Raw genomic sequence first — 20,076 nt, forward strand, 5'->3', positions numbered from 1 at the left:
CTACATCAGTTTGGGAATGCTTACTGTAAGAACTTCAAAGTGCGAAAATAACACTGTGTGATTACATCTGAAGGGTTCTTGTCAGGGTATTTATAATGTCCCAGAAGCATACAGTCAGTAGCAAGGCATAACATAGCGCACAGAAATCTGTAGACGATTCAGCAATCCAGGCAAAAGACCTTCTACAAAGTGTGTTTGCAGAATCTTGTTAATTAATAGATCTTTTGAGAAAGAAAGAGCTTTTGGTTCCAATTTTGCATTGACATCACATCTGAATGAGACCCTGAGGACTTCCTCCCTCACCCCACCTCTTTGAGAATACTAAAATTGAACCATCATCCTTTGCATTCTTAATCTATTATTATTGTTGTTGTTGTTTTTGTTGTTGCTCCTACTGTTGCACCTGTTTTTAGAGCTAGATATTGATAAGAGAAATTAGTGTTGCTGCTAGCTTCAAAGTTGTGTCTGTTTCTAGGAAAAAAAGTTTAAAAGGTGGCATTACAAAATGTTACTACTTTTTCACACTTCTGTATTGTATGCTGGGAGGAAGGAAGAGGTGATATGATGAGTTTTGCTTTTACACAGCTAGGCCTGCAGATTTAATGTGTACTCTAGGAATAAAATAGGACTGTTTCTCGCAAAAGCAACAATTCTTGTGACCTAATATACAGCATCCCTAGATCCAAGCTGGGACTTTGCAACTGGGATGAGTGAACTACCTGGTCTGTAGAAAAAGAGTAAGCAGTCAAAACCCACACAATGGCTATTGATTTGAATAAGTTGATAGTGAAGATAGTCCTGTCCTGGTGTACAGCAGTATTTGAGAAAACATTCAGTGGACTAGGATCCATAATTCTTTTCTCAAAGAAAGGAAGTGAAACACATTCATGCTCTTTTGCAGTGTGTTTGTTCTTGCAATGCAAAAATAGGTGTCCATGTATCACTAAAGTAAGCAAATGTCCATCTGATTGTGTCCAGGAAGCATAAAATGAGAATAAAATCTTTGTGATGCTGATTTGCCATTAATCTATGCAAGATGGAAAGCCAAGTATAATCTCCCTGCTTGAAAGCCCACAATCGTATTCTAGACCCCAAAGAAAGCTATTTTTTGTTGGTTTATTCAACAATGTGTGCCCTCTGGGATCATCCTTTGTGATTGGGAAAGAAAGAATTTATTTTAATTTCTTCATTTGGAAAATTTTTTGCTTGACTAGCAACAAGACTCCTGGGTCACTAAGCAGTGGTGTTCTGCCCTAATTGCCTTCAGCTTGTGTTTCTAAGTCAGGCCTTTGGTAGTAGTTTTTTCAAAATTATGTGAAGTTGATATCCTGCTGCCCTGCAAAGCTGAATAATTTATAGAATGTTTCCATGAAGAAATTGCTTTCAAAAATTCTACTTCATGTAGAAACCTTAAGGTTTTCCTTAAAACAGGATGGATTGACACCAAGGAATGCTGTGCTGATTTTTTCCCCCCCAATCTTATCTGTCTCCCCTCCCCAGAAACATATTTGTTCTCTTTTTACATTGACTAAGAATATAGTCAAGTGGCAATTTGAGAAAACATTGTCTCAAGCTCCCAGCTCTGCCTGCACCATAGACAAAAATAAATGTGTAACTAGAATGTGATGTATAATACATGCAGTCCAGACAGCAGAAATATATCTAGGTTTCTCCAAGTCTGTGAGAAGGAGTAGAAGAAAGAAACCCAAGTATGCCTGAGTACATGGTGCTCATTTAGGCAAAAGCATGTTGGGTGGTATTATTATCTCCTGGTATCCTGAATGGTACAATTTCTCTTGGGAGATTTATCAGTGCACAGGTCCTGCATCAGAGGGGTCCTTCAGCACCACATGAGACTGGCACTGCCCCCTAAACAAATTTTCTTTCAGATAGTAAGTTGTCTAGGAGGAGGAAGACGAGAGCAACATTTTTTACTCACATATCATTTCAACTTTTTCTTGATTTTATCCTGGTTTAAGGTCACTGCCTTGATGTTGTAACAGACTTTTTTCCAGGTATTTCCCAGCTCTGGGCTTGTTTTGAACTGCCCTCTTGAATGACACTAAGTGTACTGTTCTCCCACTCTTATCTTCACACTTTCTTATATATGCTGTTCCTTATGCTTAGAAATCCTTATTCTTCATGCCAAATATCCTCCCACTCTGTATTCACATTCTTGCTTTAAACTGCATTTCCTTAAACCTATAAAAAAGAATCTGCAAGTTAAGAAATACAGCAAAGAGAAATACAGAAATATAGTTAAGCAATATATGCCTTGAGATCTGACAGTCTTCTGATCATCAGATTTGCTACTGTTGGCTGAATTCCTTAACTTATGCATAATACTGAACAAATCAGGGATTCATTTTTCCTTAATATCACATGTACCATCTTTTTCACTATATATATATTTTAAATTTTATTTTGAAGTTCTCCAAAGTTCATCCCAACTGGTTTCCTAGAGGCCACCTGGCTGAGCAGTGCTTCTTGTTGTCTTCTTGCTTTTCCAGCTGAAAGGCCACTGATTGGAGAAAAAAAAAAATGAGGTCAGTAAGACATCCTTCCATCCTTCTCATAAGAGAGCTGAGTCCAGTATCTTAGGTAAAGACTTAACCAGGTAAAATTACCATTTTGGAGCTCTCTCTCAAGAATATTTGTTCAAAGAAAAGCCCCAGAATTAATAAAAACTACAAGTGAACCAGAACTTTTTTTTCTTTTTTTGAACTTGTATGCAATTCTTAAAACCATTCATTTTCACAGCATGGTTGTGCTGCTTATAACCTCATTTCCTTACATTCTTTTTAGTGCTAGATAAAAAAAAAAAAAACAAACCAAACCAAAAAATCCCCTGAAAATAAAAAATTTGCATCCAAACCAGAGTAATTTATGAAAATTTGATTCATCCAACTCCTACTTGCCCCTTAAAAAAAAAAAAAAAAAAAAAAAAAAAAAAAAAAAAAGGTGGAATTGGGAGATTTTCAGGCTGTCTAAAATAGGCTTACCCTAAAAGAAATACCTTTTTTTAAAGTCTGGGTCTACTAGTCTAAAAAGGTAGTGAAATTCTGCTCCTCAGTGTTTCTAAAATATGTACATTCTTCATCTGTTTGCTGATTGTCTGCAGCATAAAACTGAGCCTGGAATTCTTGCAAGCCAAAAAAAGTTGTTGTAAGCCACTCCTCCAGATGCTTTGCTGCGAGAAGTAAATCTAAACACTGACTGCTAACAAAACAGATACTGTAAAAACATTGCTAAAACAAATGAAGCTGACATTTCACAGAAAGAAAAGTGCTGTTTTCAAACACAGTAATGATCTTTTAGTAAGTCTTAAATTTCCATTTAGCTATGTCAAAACGATTGCCTGTGAGTGAAGTCTTTTCTCTTAATGTATCCAGGTAAAGCAAAAGCTGGGACCAGAATGGATCTGGGAGTTCAGTACAGAACTCCCAGAATACATTTTGCACTAAACCCTTTTGGAGTTAGTTTTCAGATTTCTTTAAACTCTGATGCAAATTTTTGATACATGACCAAACCAAATGCCGTGTTGTAGGGCTTGGTCTTGTTGATAATGAAACAGCATCACCTTTCAGCCCCAAACCTTTTGGTTTTCAGTCTCAACAGTGTCATAACTACCCATTACTGGAGATATTCTCCTAGGATGCATGTCAGGCTGGACATGCAACAAAACATTTTGCTTTCTGCCTGACCTAACTTTTCCTTTCTCTCATTCAAGCAGATTATTGAAAACCATCCAGTCTTATGTGTTCCTGAGCTATGAGGAAAACAGGATGCAGAAAAGGAGATTCTTTCCTGTCATGCTGCTCTGTAAATCAAGTCCTCCATGTGTAGCTTGTAGTTCCAAGGAAGTCTGTAACCACTGAGTTTGAGGGAAGTTTTTTAGAAATTGTATTTTTTTTCAGCTTTTGCTAGTTTCTTCCTTTTAAGTATTTTTTGTGACAGAATTATTCACATTTATGCCTTGTCTCTGAGGTTGCAACCTGGAACTGTTCTGATTGTCAAGAAGTATTTTTTAAGTCAATCAGGAATCCCAATTACCCAGAAATTAATCTCAGGATGAGAACAGATCCTTTGAATTCACACAGTGGTTGCATATACACTTAGCATGCCCCAGTGGAATTGTTTTGTATCCTAAAAACAGGAACACCACTTTGTCTTCCAGGTTTTACCTCATGCAGTTGTATGGATGTTAGTGTGGGTGGAACTCAGATCATTACGACTATTACAGAGGTCTCTTATATTAATCCTGGGTCTATGAGACTGTGGTTTGGTAAACTGGCTGAAGCAGTATCTTAATATCTTGCAAACTTGAGTATTTAACATGAAAAAACACTCTTTCGTCATAAAAATGAGATGCAGTAGGAAACTACTAGTCAATTTTTTTTCCTGTGTTGCAGACAATAAAGAAAATGTCTTCCAGTTTCCACATAGAACCTTTTGTCACAAAGGGCAAGAATGTACATGAGTCAGCTTCAGTTGTGGCATTTTTTTTTCCCTTTTCCCAGTGAATGTTCCCATTATACAAAGATCTTGGAGTCCTAATGCAAAATTTCAAAGCGTTTCTATTAAGATATTCTGTATCTGGTTTTAGGGGGTTTGGTTTGTTGTGTTGTGGTTTTGAGTTTTAAAAATTTTAGGGGATAGTTAATGTATGTCAACAAACATCTTAAGCTATAATCATGCTTTGTCTTTGAAAACATTTTTGTGGTACAAATATAAGAAAAACAGCCTGTTTTGCTCAGACTTTGAAGGAAATTTACTGGGTCTTAAGTACTTCAAAGCTGAAAAACCTAATTCAAAATGTTACATGAATTCAATATATTTTTACAGCTATACAAAAAGGAGTGCAAAAAGGTACCTTTTTTAATATGGTAACATTTTACAACCACTTTACAGGGCAACAAAGAAAAAAGTTACAAAAAGCCACTCAGTGCTGTGCAGTTCAACTGCATCCATGAGCAAGCAACTCCTCTTGTTGACAAATGAGACTTGACCACAGGCAGCATGAGGTCAAGAAATATTAATAAAATGCTTTTTAAACTTTATTTCTGCTCTTTTTTTGCGTCCCCTTGTTGAGATGTGACAGAGCATTTGGGGTCAGGTGCCCAGCTATCAGTGGTGCTGGAGTAAAAAGCACCTTTCTCTGAGTCTTCGCTGACACAGACCCTGCCATGACTTGGCCAGGGGAAGTGAACTGATTATACTGAACTTTCTCTACTATGGTAAAATGAGTTGCAGAGAGAACACACTGAAAGCCAAGGGCCTCTAAATACTTTTCCCTTTTATGGAATAGAGCTTCCAGATCTCCATTTCCTGGAGATTGTACTCTAAGCCTACACAGTGGTAGAAGAAAGTTCTCTGCATTCACTGATCTGTATCTGACTACAAATTTGAGCTCAGGGGATCTTTTTTTTTCCTAACTATTTTAAGCAGTAGGTTTTTAATAACAGACCAAAATGTTAAAAAGCACTCCATGCTCTCTTTTATTTATTTTTCTTACTTTTCTTCTTTAGATTGTCTTCTCTTAGTGTGGGAATTAGCAGAATTTGGTGAATTGGAAAGGTAATTTGTTTGTATATTTTCAACTCATTTTATACGTGCATAAGGCTTGTACATACTGAGATTGTCGATCTTCACCGACATCCACTCTGCCTGTGACATGTGAGTTAATCTCTACAAGTATTTAATTCTAAAAGATAATTTTGAAGCTCCTGCCATTTCTGAAAGAATGGAGTTTCGGGAGAGATCATTTACTTTGATAAAACACTACAATAATGTAATTACATCCTTTGATAAGATAGAGGCAGGCCAGACAGAGCTTGATCAATGGAGAAAAAAAAAGAAATAAAAATAGAAATAACAGGCTCTTTAAATTATTTTAGTGCCTAGCATGCTAATATGTGCTCATGCACCTTGACTGGTTTTGAAGTGCAGGTGTATTTTTAATCCCTCTTTTCAGTATCTTCAGGGCCAATAATTACAGGTGTTTCAGTTGGTGCCTCACTGTATTGCACATATTGTTAACATATCATTTCCTTCTTTGACTGAAACATGTTTGTGCTTGTGGAAAGGAGACAGTGCTGGCAAAGCTAATGGTAGCATGATTCCAAAGGCTGTTCAGCTGGAAGGTGAGCCAGGCTTTGAACCAGGCTAGTCATGCTTTCCACACTCTAACTTAGGGCTCAGTAAGGCTGTCAGCTGGTTTTGTAAATAGAGGTGTGAATTTCTGTAAGCTCCAAGGCTGCCCTCTGCCCTAATGCTCTGCTGAAAAAGAAAGAACGGACCTTCCTGTGACATAAATTTTCTAAGGACATTTCTTAATTTTCTGTCTACATTTTTGAGATGCAGATAAGGTCCTCTAATTTCTGTAGTGTGTCCTTACAAAGACCCCTATTTCTATGCATTTTGACTCCTTGTGACATTTACTGGGGCTGTTTTCATTGCCCAACTAAAGCGCCATAAGGTCACTTCAGCAGTGATGGAAGAACATTTATTCACTAATATTTAAGTTTCCATTGTTTCTAAACCTTTGCCTTTCCTACCAGTATCAGAAGGCAGTAATTGATCAGAAAATGGCAGAACTCCCTGCGGAGCATGGTATATCCTTTTACATTTACAATATATGATGTTTGTGCTGGGTAAGCATCATGAAGTCTTTAAAAAATTCGTGCTTTAAGATGTGGACTGACTTTAAGAACACTGCACAGATTAAAACTAAGCCTTTAGACTGAAAGTTAATACTTTTGGAGTTGTAAATCATATACTTTATTAATTGAACTACAACCTTATACTGAAATACCAATATGCAGTACCCCTCACTTTGGCAGTGTAGTGGACTGCAGCAATGCAGTCCAGGTGTGCAAAGATGGTGTTTGATTTAAGAAGCCTAAGAATATGAATAATGATGTGCAAGCTTTCACTGTTCCAATATAGTCCTCAGCACTGGGGTTTTCTGGAGTGGTATTAGGAAAAAATGGAAAGTCAGAAGAAGAAATTTTCCTACTGATGAGCACAGAGATTTGAAGCTTATCCCTATTTGCAAGATAGCTGTCAGGAAATCAGAGTAGGGTTCTGATTGTGTCGGAGACAGCCTGAACTCAGTCCACTCCAAATCTGGGGGTTGTTAAGGTGGCAAAAATTCATCTTCCTACCCTCCATTTTCCCTTGGCTGTACTTTCTGTGCTGCATCTCTAGGACAACACAGCTCAGAATTTGTCCCTTTCTATTCTTAGACAAGCCTGCTGATTTATTTCTTCTTCTTTTAAAGTTTTTTTTTCTTTTTTTTTTCTTTTTAAATCTGAAAAATGAACTGAAACTTGATGTGCTTAATAGCTCTTTCTTGTTTCAAGATAAGCTGCATTACTTTTTTAAGTTTAGTATATACTAAGAACTTGTCTAAGACTGGGAGTAAACCCCTTTGGTGCAATAGCTTCTACAATTCCATGTAGGACTGCAAACATGCTTTGGCCATGACTTGAAACATTCCTAATTTTTCAGGCCCAGCATTGGGTTGAATGTATCAGAACTATAATAAATTCATAAGGCAAACACTAGGAGGGATTAGATAAACAGCTGGATTTATATTTTCTCTCTCTATCTTTTTTTTTTTTTTTTTAATTTGAATTTGAGTTCTTGCAATTTCAGAAATTGTGTAGGATGCCAGGATTTTGTTACAGAGGTGAAGAGCAAGTCTGTGTCACTTTAAGTTACCTTGTTTCCTTCTCAGCCTCATGTGTTGCTAATAGTTGGTAACTGGGTTTGATACGGAAAAAACTTAATTGTTAAAACAGACATTCAGTGCTACTGTTATCTATCTAATCTGTGGATTTATTAAACCATACATAATCATAAATATGTGTTTTCCATCCTATTAGAGACTTTAATTGTTTTGCCTTAATAGCTATTTTTAAAGTTGTTATTCATAGAAAGTTTCCTTTACTCTTATTTGAAGTCAGAGGTGGGTGAAATCATGATACAAACATGAACTACCACTTACTTCTGTAGAGTTAGAAAGTCACCTGTAACATGTACATGTCTAGAAAAGCTTGAAACATGCTGTCCCTACAACATACACTGCTCTGAAAAATCTTTATGCCCACTGTTCAACAAGAGTCTGTATCTTGGTCTCCATAATAATTTCACATGTGCTGCATCTTTTTCAGATTTGTTATTGAGAAACTGCAATGATATAATTACTTTTTCTTGAATGCACCAATACTTGTGTTGGATCTTTTTTACAATCTATTCATTCTGCATTAAAGTTCATGTGAGATGGCCTTGTATTCCTCTTCTATTGAAAGAGAAAAATAAGTTCCCAACATAATTTGAAATAAACCTAATGAAAGCGTGGATCTTAGCTGCTTCTGTAGTCCAAAGTTTTCACACATCCTGTGTGTTTTACAACACAGATTTTATTCTGTGAGAGCTGAGGTGAGACACTTGTCACTACTGAGACTGCTTCGGTGTTTCTTGTGAATGGTTTTGCCTCTTTTTGCTTTTATTTTAAAGCAACAGATGTATTTTGAAAAATGTAATTGGCAACCTCAATAAACCAACATGTTCCTGAATTCATTTCTTTACCCAACCCTGAAATGGAAGGGAAAACTGTAGCAGGTTAATTTACAATGCAGTAGTCAGCTGTTGCCAGTGGAGACACCAGTGTGTGCACCAGGTGGCCTCAGCTGTGTGTGTGTGACCTGCAGGCACCACGGGGGAGCGCAGTGATGTACTGATGAGCACACCGAGGTATTGATGAGGACACTGGTGTATTGATGAGGACAGCCCCCTGATTCCTGGGCAGGTGTCACAGTAAGTATTGCAACCCATCCACTGCCACTCCAAGGACTGATTTGTGCTTTGCGCTGCTGATCCTCAGACTTTGGTACAGGCTTTCATGCTGACATTATCCTTGTGAATGCAGTGCCTCCCCTTGATACTAATAATGAGAATTTTCTCAGCTAATAGGTAGAGATTTTTGTTTTCCCCTCTTTGGGCATTTCTGCTACTTTGCTTCGGAAGTGTCTGGCACCTTGTTGTCTTGTGCAGAGGTACACCAAGTCTTTGCACAATTTACCTTGCTCAAAGGAGAAGTGCCACCCTCTAGGGCTCCAGTTTTTAACCTCTGAGATCATGCTCTGTAGCATTAAGGCTATTAGTTACTAAAAGGCATATTATGGAAGAGATGACTGAGAGGAGACCATAGCAAGGGAGGGGTCAGAGGATGGATCCAGACTCTGCTTGGTGGTGCTGAGCAATAGGACAAGAGGCAACGGCAGAAGCTGATGCACAGGAAGTTCCACGTGAACATGAAGAAAATCTTCTTCACTGTGCAGGTGATTGTGCACTGGAACAGATTGTCCAGAGAGGTTGTGGAGTCTCCTTCACTGGAGATATTCAAGAACTTTCTGGCTGCAATTCTGTTTCATGTGCTCTGGGATGACCCAGCTTGAGCAGGGAGGTTGGACCTGTGGTCCCTTCCAACCTCAACCATTCTGCTGTTCCGTGATATCGAGGATGCAGCTTACTTTTTAGAGGATGTTTAGAGAAGGTAGTTTGGCCACACCATAGTGACAAAATGAAAATTGAAAAATGGAGGAAAGAGATGGAAATAGCAACAAAAATGGAAGGTCGTCTGTTTTGCATGCATTTGCTAAGTTATACTTGACCTTGAAAGCTTTAGTTAATAAAACACAAGATAGCACTTTTAATTTTAAACCTTAATACTGTTTGTTATTGTAAAGTGATCTCAGTTTTTGAGCATGGAGTTTTAAATGGATTTGATTTGTATTTTTGGCATCTAACCCAGCCTGCAGATCGCGAGGCCTCCCAGCGCTTATGCCTTCAGGCTAACTCGAAACAGATACTGCCAGCAGTGCATGGTCCTCTTAGTCCACATTGCAGCTCCACGTGCTTCACGCTGCCCACCATGCCAACCTTACCTGAAGACAAGGGACAAGCAAAAGAGGCCCAGCACAACAGTTCTCCTCCAGCCAAAGTAAGCTCTCTTACATACAAAGGTGTTTTGTGACACTTGCTGGAAACCTGAGGCTGAAACCTGTTTGTGTATATTTAGGGGTTTATGAAATCTGAACTGTTGGCTCTGTATTAGGGTGTTTTGCTTAATTGATGAGGCTATGAATGATCCTTCCGTTGAAATCCTTAGAGTTCCTCAAGTGTTTTATAGCCCAAGGGATGAGAATTTAAATTGCTCATGCAGTTGTTTATCATTTCGATCTGGAGGCTTATAAATGGTTCAGAACAGACAGACATATATCAAAGCTGTCCAAAAATGTCCTTTCTGATGTTATTAAAGAAAACTTAAACTTTGAGAACAGAACTTAGGCTTGCACTTCAACAACTAGTGTTGTTTTGACAGATACAGAGGATGTTATGCAACTCATGTGTGTGTGAAAGAAGGAAATGGGCTTTTTTGGTTTGTAGTCTTTCTTTATTTGCCACACCAGTAGCTGAACATACACTGGAACTATACAGAGGGCAGGTGGGTACTCCCCAGGCATATTAATCAGTTTGCTTCAAATTTGTGTGTCATCTACAGATTTTTCCAGATAAATACAAAAAAAATCAGAAACAGATGGGTCTTCCCCCTTTCCCATAGTCTATACCACAGATAAGATGCAGCTTTATGTTTTAATAAAGTGGGTTTGGATTTTTTTTTTCAGTTGTTAACTTAGCTGAAGCAATGAACCTTCATGTGATTAAGAAACCCCAGGTTATCCAGATCATTCATTTTTACACAAACTGGTGTAAAGAAAGAGAGGATTTATAGTCTGGCACATCCCCACTTAAAGATGTGACACTGTCACTGGGTTTGAGGACACTACATTCCAGACTTTAGGTGAAAACATCCGTTACTTTAACGTTGTTGGAAAATATTGTCAGCACTGAGCTCTGCACTGATTTGTCCTGCCTTCCATCTAAACTGCTCATGGTGCTGAGTGTTAATTTCCTGCCTTAAGGTAAACACCCCAGTTGGATACAAGTTCATCAAGACTACCCTCTGATAGCATGTATTAGCTCAAGAAAATTTCAATGGGGTTTTTTAACTCACCTATGTGAAAAGTATTTTAGTACAAAAGACTTGCTGTATAAAACATGCCCAAAGATGAAAAATATGAAAGTCTAGCAGACACCAGTGATTCTTATCCTGAATGTGCTTGTCAAATCGGAGAAATGAAAATTTCCAACCTGCTAATATAAAAGCATTAAAATTTTAATACATTTTCCAGGCCTTTTAGATGGAGGTCTTAAATAAACTGTGGTAATGTGATAGTTCATGAATCACTTCACTGTGCAAAATGCTCCATATTAGAGAAATTATTATTTTTAGGCACAAAATCACAGTGGAGTGATTTTAACCAACACACTGCTCATAAGCCTACTTAGTTTGCCACTAGCCAACATTGTGAAAATTTGATCTTGGTCATAGCTGTTCTTACTCTTGGCTCTTGCTGCAGGTCAAATTCTACAGCATGACTTTATGTCACTCTAAGTAAAACAGCTTATTATTGTGAGATAAGGAGTTGCAAGCAAGGAGAGGGCATCAGAAAGAACTAAAAGCTGGTGAATTTGTTTTCTGCCATTCAACAAAATTTTCCAAGTCTGGAATTGCATCTCATCTAAAGTGCTGTCTGGTGTCTAACAACTTCCTTGTTCTGTTTCAGGAGATTCTTCCCCACATTTTCCCTGCATGCCCAAATGCACACAGATTGCAAAACAGTTCTGACAAAAAGAGAAAGAACATTTCATCACGTGTAGCTTTCTGCATGCTTCAAGTATGATCATGCTTTTACATGATGGGAAGACCTGGGTTCTATGTCTCAAATTCATTTTGAGAAAACAGATGTAGGTTTTCATTTTGGTATTTCTTACAGCAGCATGTGTTTTTCTGAAGTTCAGTCCAGACTTTTAATTAATATCTGAGAATATAGCCAGGTGGCAGAGGGTTTTCTTTTCCCTGTTTTGTTTTTCCCCCCCCCAGTGCTTTAAAGAATTCAGGTGTTATACACTAAAGTTCTGTCATCCGTCTGGCACGGTAGGACTTTCAGCAGAGTATCTTTGTATTCCTTCATCCCATTAATGTAAAAATCATCTGAATTTGTCTGGATTATAAAAATTTCAAAAGCACATTCTCTGTATGCTTAGTGAGGGCCTGGTAGAACTTAACAGCCAAAATGTCTGGAGGGTCTGCCTCCACCCCGTGAATCCCTGATCCTCTTGGCTGTTCTGTTGTGGACCAAAATGCCTATGCCACCCTCTCAGCACTGCACATGACTCCCTGCAGGTCTGGATTGCTCCTGGTCACCCTTGTGCAGCAGTTCCCACCTGAGCCACAGAGGTGGAGTCAGTTTTACCCTATATTTTTGTGGGGCTAGGGCTTGGGACAAAAAGGAAGCAAAGACTTGGGTAGCAGGGAAGCACTGGTAGTAGGAGATGAGGCAGCTGTTGAGAATAGCTGAGGAGCAGACGGGTCTGGAAGCTGCCAAGGGAGCAGAGTTAAAGGCACACAAATGGGAGGGTGATGGAAATCTTCAGTGTCATCTCTGTGCAGTTGTACAACTGTGAGGCAGCTTAAGCTTCCTGTTAAAGCTTCTCTTCCATGACTTGTGTAGAGCAGCCTGAACACTCCTCAGTCTGTAACAATTCCTTTTTATTGGAGCCAGCTGGCCCTGCAAAGAGCTTCCTGCTCTGGCTCTTCCTGCCCCTCTCCTGGACAACGGGGGGCCATGAGGTTTCATTTGTGTAGATGCTGAACTCCTATAGCTGCTGACCGGGATTAATGTTTTCTACCTGACCTGAACTAGCCTTGGCTCCAGCCTCTTTTTTTTTTTTTTTTCTTTTCTTCCTTTTTTTTTTTTTTCCTTTTCTTTTTTTTTTTTACTTTTTAGTGAGCTGTTTTTAGAGTCCTAAAATGGGCTTGAGTGACTTCAAGGCTGATGTTACATCATTCAAAAGTTTTTGCTTTTTGGCAGTCATGAGATTAGTATAAACACTGCATGTGTATTCAGCTGCTTTGCCCTACAAGCAGTGGAATCACCTGAAGTTTTGTCATTAACAAAATATATTGTTACTTTTTAACATTTTCAAGGATGTTAGTAGAACTTGCTTCCAAGCTATTGTGCATTTCAATCACATATGCTTTGGGATTCCAACATTTCAGAATTACACGGATATTTTCCCAAAATTTAAATCTTCACAGTGTTTTCTTGGCATGTTCCCCACCTGCTCTCCTGTGACTGACAGAGTGAACTTGCCAAGGAAGTTCATATGAGAATTGAGTATGGAAGTATGGAGCTGCTTGAAAAAAAAAAAAAATTACTAAAAAAAAAAGCTATTTACAGTAGAATCAATAATCCTAAATCAGGTGTCCAAATCAAGGCATATTTCATTGCCTCTGAGAGATAGAAGGGTTATGCTATGCATTTTAATATTATACCATTTTCCAAGTACTTCTGGAGTCCTTTGACTTGATCAGAAAATGTGTTATTTCATCAGGAATAAAATGCAGCACTGGGAGCGATATTTCAAGGAGTTCTATGGTAAATGATAGACATTATCAGTAAAGTAAGAGTCAGCCTCCATATGGAATAAAATAGAATAGAATGGTTTAGGATGGAAGGGACTTCAAGGTCATGCAGTTCCTACTGCCCTGTTATGGACAGGGACACCTTCCACTAGACCAGGTTGCTCAGAGTTCCACCCAACCTGGCCTTGCACACTTCCAGAGTCTAAAACTGACTTGCTAAATTGTGACTTATTACATGCTTCATTCTATTAATGCCTAAATTAGTGCTATTGTAACAGCTGTTTCTTACCTGCCCTACAAATTTCTTGTGAAGCTTCAGGATGTAGTTTCAAGAAAATTGTAGACTCCAAATAACAAACTAAAACAAGCCCCTTGTATATATCAGTTACTAGCAGAAGCAACTAGGATTTGAGAATTTACAAATTATTCATTAAATTTTACAAGTCACTTGACAGCAGTACACTGCCTCTGCTGGGAAGCTTTCCCTCCAGCTGCTTTTTGGTTTTAATCTGAATACAGTGCTTGGGGTAGAAGTAATCATTTTCTTACACATGAGGCATCAACATTACTTTATGCCAATTTGATGCATCTCCATGTGTGATATCTCACAGGAAACAGATTCCTTTTCTTCAGCTGAGTGGTATCATTATGCAGAAGGTGTGGGATTAAGTTCTTGAGGAAAGGTCTCATATTTTTAAGCAGGCAAGCACATGTTAATATTGAGTACCAGCTTGCCAATTTCTTTTATCACTTAAAAATTGTATTTTATTTTATTAAATATTTAAAAAAATATAAGTAATTTGAGGGAAAACCCTATGGAGCTCTTAAACAGCTCTTATCTTAAAAAGATAACTTTAAATTATTTTCTGGAGTCTTGGGTATCATGTGTACACTTAATACTGTGTTTATTCAAGCTTTCATTATTCATTACTGTCATTTGGAGAGTTCATGTGCTTAATTTAGCCCTGTTACACAGAGCTGCTTTTCACTCTTGCGTTCAGCTCATAAATTCACTGATCTCTTTGACGTGTACTTCACTAGAGGAATGGTTTGCTGTGTGAAAAACTAGACTCTCTGCCTTTTTAAAGCTTTCTCATTAGCTACATGCTTATTGAATTTAGCTTGCATGCATTAAAACTTTTTAAAGAAAACAGATATTCCAGGTCTCCATCATCCCTTTTGAGTAATTTAAGTATAGGCCTCTAACTCACATTTGTTTTGTCAAATTGCAGCTAATTATCTCTTATTTCAATTACTTTTTCTTTTAGGTAAATTGAGAAATACACATTGTTTTCCACAGAGAGAGTCAATGTTCAGTGGTTTGAATTTTTGTTTAACTACATTTTTATGTTTGTCACACACCATTCAGGACACGACTGTTGAAGGGACAACATGCAGCACACCTTCTATTGTTCTTCCAGAGAATGCTGTTACGCCAGATACAGAAATTGATAAAAATCTGGTTAACAGGTATAATACATCACCAATCCATCCATAAATTCCAGGGGCTGTGTTTCTAAAACATTGCTCTGAAATGTATGTTGTATGAAAACATCATTGCTGTATCCCTGTGATTTGGTCATGTTGCCTTTGCATTTTGAGGGTGCTGTTTGGGATGCAGGGTGGAGGAACAGGAATATAATTGAGACTAAAAGAGTAGAGTTCCATAGAATACAGAGCCTGACAACCCCACTCATTCAGTTGGACAACTTAAATATCTAGTTTGAACACTGCAATACAATGGGGTTTGAAGCAGTTTTGGGCCCGTTCACATAGATGGCACAAGAATACCACCATGAGGTTAAGCCTGTGTGAAAATAAGTCATTGAAGAGAAATAGTAATCTTGTTTGAAGCTGAAAACTTCAATTCAGTTTTGAGTTGAATTAGGGTTATTTTATTTACTCTGATAAACTGTACTTCCTCACCTGGGCTTTTTGATTTTATAGACCTGCCACCAAACTTAAAATATGGGGAAAAAAAGCATACCAGAAAATATATTTTGTAAATCTATAATTTATTTGTATTTTTAAAAGTATGCTTCTCCAAATGTCAAGATTGGTTTAGAGTCAGAATTTAGATGTAATCCTTCAAAAGCAGAATTATTTGCAGGATCAGCATTTGCATTTCTGCAGTTGTTTGAGACTTTAAGCTGGTTTACAGTTTAGAAGGATTCTATGGGCGTGTCATTGTGAGAGCCTAAAGTATTATTTTAGCCATAAAATTTAGTTTAAGAAGTGGTACCAATTCAGAAAGACTGGTGTGGTTTTTTGTTTGTTTGGTTTTGTTTGTTTATTTTTTTTGGTTTTTTGCTATATACCATACATACAAGATTTTTAAGTCATGTTAATAATCTCAAGAAATGTAGGGGTTTTTTTCTGAGAAATCAGGTTCACAGTGGATGAGATTAATAGCAAATTTTAAAACTCCTTTGTCAGATCAATTTCCGCAATTTTCCTTCTTTCTGCAATCTCCTCCATTTTCCAATTGTTTGGAGATGAGAGGAACTGCAATAAATGCTTTTGGACTTCATTTTTTAATCAAAGGGCTTTCTTTTTAATATTAATTTTTAATAGACAATTAAGACCTTTTTTGGTGCCATACTCCATAATTTTTGCTTGTTCACTTTTCTCTCTAGGCCTCGGAGTCCTCATAGGAGACATTCTAACCGTGCCACCAGGAATTCAACAAGTTCTCTGACCTCTGTTGGTAAGAAATGATTATTCACACATTGTTGCTTTCAGAAAGTTGTTAATTGGTGCATTAGCTTAATATTTTCAGAAGGCTCAACATGTACGTGCTTTATTTCTTGTTTGGCTACACTTGAGCTTCTCTTTTGCTGGCACAGGAAAAGTGTCATGGGAGGTCTGTCTCTCGAACTTTCAACACACAGGTCTGAGTTTAAACTGAAACAGATATTTCACTGAAAATAGATTGCTTTAGAATATTCAGTCTATAAGTATGGGTTTTTCCATCCTTGAAATTGAACTAAATTTAAGGAAATTAAAGCCAAAGGACTTCTCTCTCCTCCCATAAAAAATCAATCAAAAAACCAATAGTGGAACAACTCGATGCCCACAAACCAGAAACCCTTGAGTTTTTACTGCTTGCTTATGTCCTTAGCTTTTCTGAAAACTGATGGTTTTGTAATGGCTCTTGTCAAATTTTAAAATATTTTTCTCATATTACTTGATGACTTTCCTCCCCCTCATCCAGGCTGTTCTTTAGATGCTCATAAAAGCCATTTATACTGACTCACACATAAAGGGCCTTTCTGACAACTGCCTGCCTTCTTTGCTTCATCTTAGGTAAAAATTGGTGCTCGAAGTTTAGTGTTTTCAACCACTTCAAATGCCACAGATTAATGAAGTGTTAAATTAATTGTTAAAACTATTGCACATAAATCTTTGCTGGTCGAGATGTTGGGTTCTTAGCCTTGAAAAACTGAACATGAAAATTCCATGAAAAAACTCTGTCTACCACAGAAGTGCCATTACTGTTAGTTGAGATGGATCTAATAGCATTTCTATTTAGAAATGAGGAAAGCTGCATCGGAGACACAGCTGGAAAAGCCAGTTTCACAATATTCAGAGAATTTTTGATCACAGTGAAATTATCTTAGTGGGTTACCTCTGGTTTTGAGGACTTGCTCTAAACTTGAGATTGTAACAACATTACAAATGAGCAGACATTAAATTCTGTTACATGCAAGCTCAAAGCTAAATGTATAAGTATAAATTTACAGCTTTGTTTTGAACTTTGTTTTGAACTCTCACATGCCACAATATACCTGGAAATGGAAGGTCCAGCTCTAATTCTGACGTTTTCTGCACAGACAATAGTGGTCATGTGATTGATCTGGTGAATGATCCACTACCAGATGTCAAAATATCAGAGGAAGACAAAAAGAAGAACCTTGAATTGTTAGAAGAAGCAAAGAAAGTGAGTGAGAGGTTCCTAACACGCAGAGGCAGAAAGTCAAGAAGCAGCCTCACAGAGTCACCCACAGGTAGGGGCAGATCCTGAAAAACAGATTTTATATTCTCCTTCAAACATCCACTATATGTAATTTGTACACTGCTGCTGTTTACATACACTTGGTTAATTTGTAAGTCAGAATCCCTCTTGTCCTCCACAAGGTTCCACACAAAACAGAAATGACCCATCCATGTACTCAGGTGTGTCAGGGTAAAATGGTGTAAAGTTACACTGCAAAGAGTGTAACAAGAAAGGATGAAGTATTTCTATTGAAAAGTGAAAAATGATCACAAGTTGTCATTTAAATGAAATTTTAGTGGCTAGATTCATCCTGCTGAAAAAACATTCCCTCCAGACACAATTGCACTGCCTCTTATTCTGAGCATAGCCCTAAAGTAAGCTAAATGGACCAGATCCTCCTTTAAAAACAGCAGAATAAAATGTTTTGTTCCAGAACGTCAACTGAATTTTTTTTTCCTTTTAAATGAAGTGTTTGAAAAGTGGAACAAAATGCCATTTTACCATGAAATAGGACTTTCATTTTGCTTTGAAATGCCAGTTCAAACAAAGTTCTGTCTTAGAATTGGCCTGACACTCTCTGGAGGGAAAAAAACCCCACAGCTATACATCACCTCTTTTTTTCCCCTAAACTCCTCACGAATCTTCTCTTGTCCTGCGTCTCCTCAGTACTTACAGTATCGGAAAACTGAAGAGAACAAGGATTCCCTGTATCAATAGAAATAGAAATTCCCTGTAGCAATAAAATTTCCCTTTATCAAGAGAAATAAAAATGTATTCATTTTTGACAAGTATAAGGTATGAAACATACTCTAAACTCCTAATTGCCAAGTGCAACCTGGCAATTAAAACGACTTGTCAGGTTCTGGACAAACTCATGACTGATGACTATTATATTGATGTTTTAATCTCATCTGAATTCTAAAAATACAGAAGGTACAAACCTAGAAAGTAAAATCACCTTTTCATTTTGTTTTTGTCTTTGCTCTAATGAAGCAATTTCCCCTACTTATAGTCCTAAAGTTTCACCCATAGCATCTTGGAGTAACTCTGATTCTTCAACTTCCATCAGGTAAAATGATCATGAATCATTAAGGGAGGAAAAGACCTCTAAGATCATCAAATCTAACCATTTGCAGGCTCACAGTTTAACTTATAAAAGCTCACAAAAAATGTATTTGTTTAGTATTTCTTGAGAAGAGTAGATTTAAGCATCTAGTCCTGAATATGATAAAGCTCCTGAATGCATACAAAATATATTTTTGCATATAGATCTTTTCTATTATATTTTTATTCCTGTGGTGTTGCGAGTTCACATATTCTTTTCTTTTAATTTTATCAATATTGGAGTTTTGAGAAGCTTTAATGATGTTTCACTTCCTATGTGTTTGATTTTTTTTCCTCTTTAATAGTATTTTTGACATTTGAATTTTTGTCCTTTGTGTATTATGGGAAACTGTGCACATTGGTGTTTGTAAGGGCTATAGTTGTAAAAATTTTGAGCAAAATATCAGGATATGCCCTAATTATGTGTGTATCTTTTAGGGTCCGATGCATGCACAACCACTAGCATTGAGTCAATATCTCCAGGGCAGGTAAGAGCTGAATAGTCTGTGCAATAACCTGGTTATTACAGTACTATATTATAACAAGCTGCCCTTTTAGCCCCTGATAAAAATTACATGTTTGGAATACCATTTTATATACCAAAATTGGATTACTGGTATTCTCTCTGTACAGCAAGGGGCGAATAAATATTTACTCTGAAGACAGAAATCCGTGAGGTAACAAGAACTGAAAGATCATAAAGGTCTGTTAAGTGTAGAAAATAGAAAAAGATCCAATTTAACCCTAATCTGTGAAAAAACTAATCCCTAAAGTTATTTCATAAATAAATGCAACAAGCAATGTAAAAATTAAGGGATTCAAAGTTCAGTCATTAATATCTCTATCTAACATTTGTAACATATATGTGAAAGATAACCTTATAAGGCAGTGTTTTCTTCCTTTTTTTTTTTGCTAGAATAACAGAAATGTGAAAGAGGATGACAGGCAAACTGCAGAGGTAAGTGTTTCACATGAAGAGCTGAACAAAGGCTACTGGTTTGTCTTAGCACACATGTGACTTACTGATGGGACTAAAAATGCTGAAAGATTGTTTACTCAATGAAAAGATTACACTGCTCTAAGAAATTATGAAGCAACTGCAAAAGAAGTAGAGGAGAAGTAGAGAACGGTGGCCTTACCACTTGATCTTTCTATCTTGTCATGCACGCTGCTCTAGCTCAGTTAAAATCAATATACTAAATAACTTTCCAAGTAAAGTAAAAATGTCTACTATAGCCATTTTGGTGTATGTCAGTGGTTTAGACTTTCCATGACATTAAGATGCTGTGGAGCTTGGCTTTAGGAGGATTTCTGGAATGGGAGAGGTTAACTCAAAAGTTCAAAGAGGAGATTCCCAAATCGGTATTCTCCAAGTGCCTTTAAAAAATTATTTCTTTTTTCAACAGCACATATTCAA

The 20,076-nt window shown here is 37.3% G+C and overlaps 1 protein-coding gene across 1 annotated transcript in view; it reads left to right on the forward strand.

Annotated features, from left to right (window-relative positions):
- The window catches only part of IRAG1 (inositol 1,4,5-triphosphate receptor associated 1), a 61,610-nt gene that overhangs the window by 20,461 nt on the left and 21,073 nt on the right, over positions 1-20,076 (forward strand). The window contains exons 4-10 of the mRNA XM_066187534.1: positions 8,718-8,823; positions 9,821-10,009; positions 14,928-15,028; positions 16,195-16,265; positions 17,392-17,565; positions 19,098-19,147; positions 19,576-19,617. Of these exons, the coding sequence (XP_066043631.1) occupies positions 9,941-10,009; positions 14,928-15,028; positions 16,195-16,265; positions 17,392-17,565; positions 19,098-19,147; positions 19,576-19,617 (507 nt within the window). The 5' untranslated portion in view covers positions 8,718-8,823; positions 9,821-9,940. The remainder of the gene's footprint in view (positions 1-8,717; positions 8,824-9,820; positions 10,010-14,927; positions 15,029-16,194; positions 16,266-17,391; positions 17,566-19,097; positions 19,148-19,575; positions 19,618-20,076) is intronic.

This window comes from Chamaea fasciata, unplaced genomic scaffold (assembly GCF_029207755.1).
Source record: "Chamaea fasciata isolate MVZ Bird 193981 ecotype frontalis unplaced genomic scaffold, bChaFas1.0.hap1 SCAF_7, whole genome shotgun sequence".
Classification (NCBI taxonomy): Eukaryota; Metazoa; Chordata; class Aves; order Passeriformes; family Sylviidae; genus Chamaea; species Chamaea fasciata.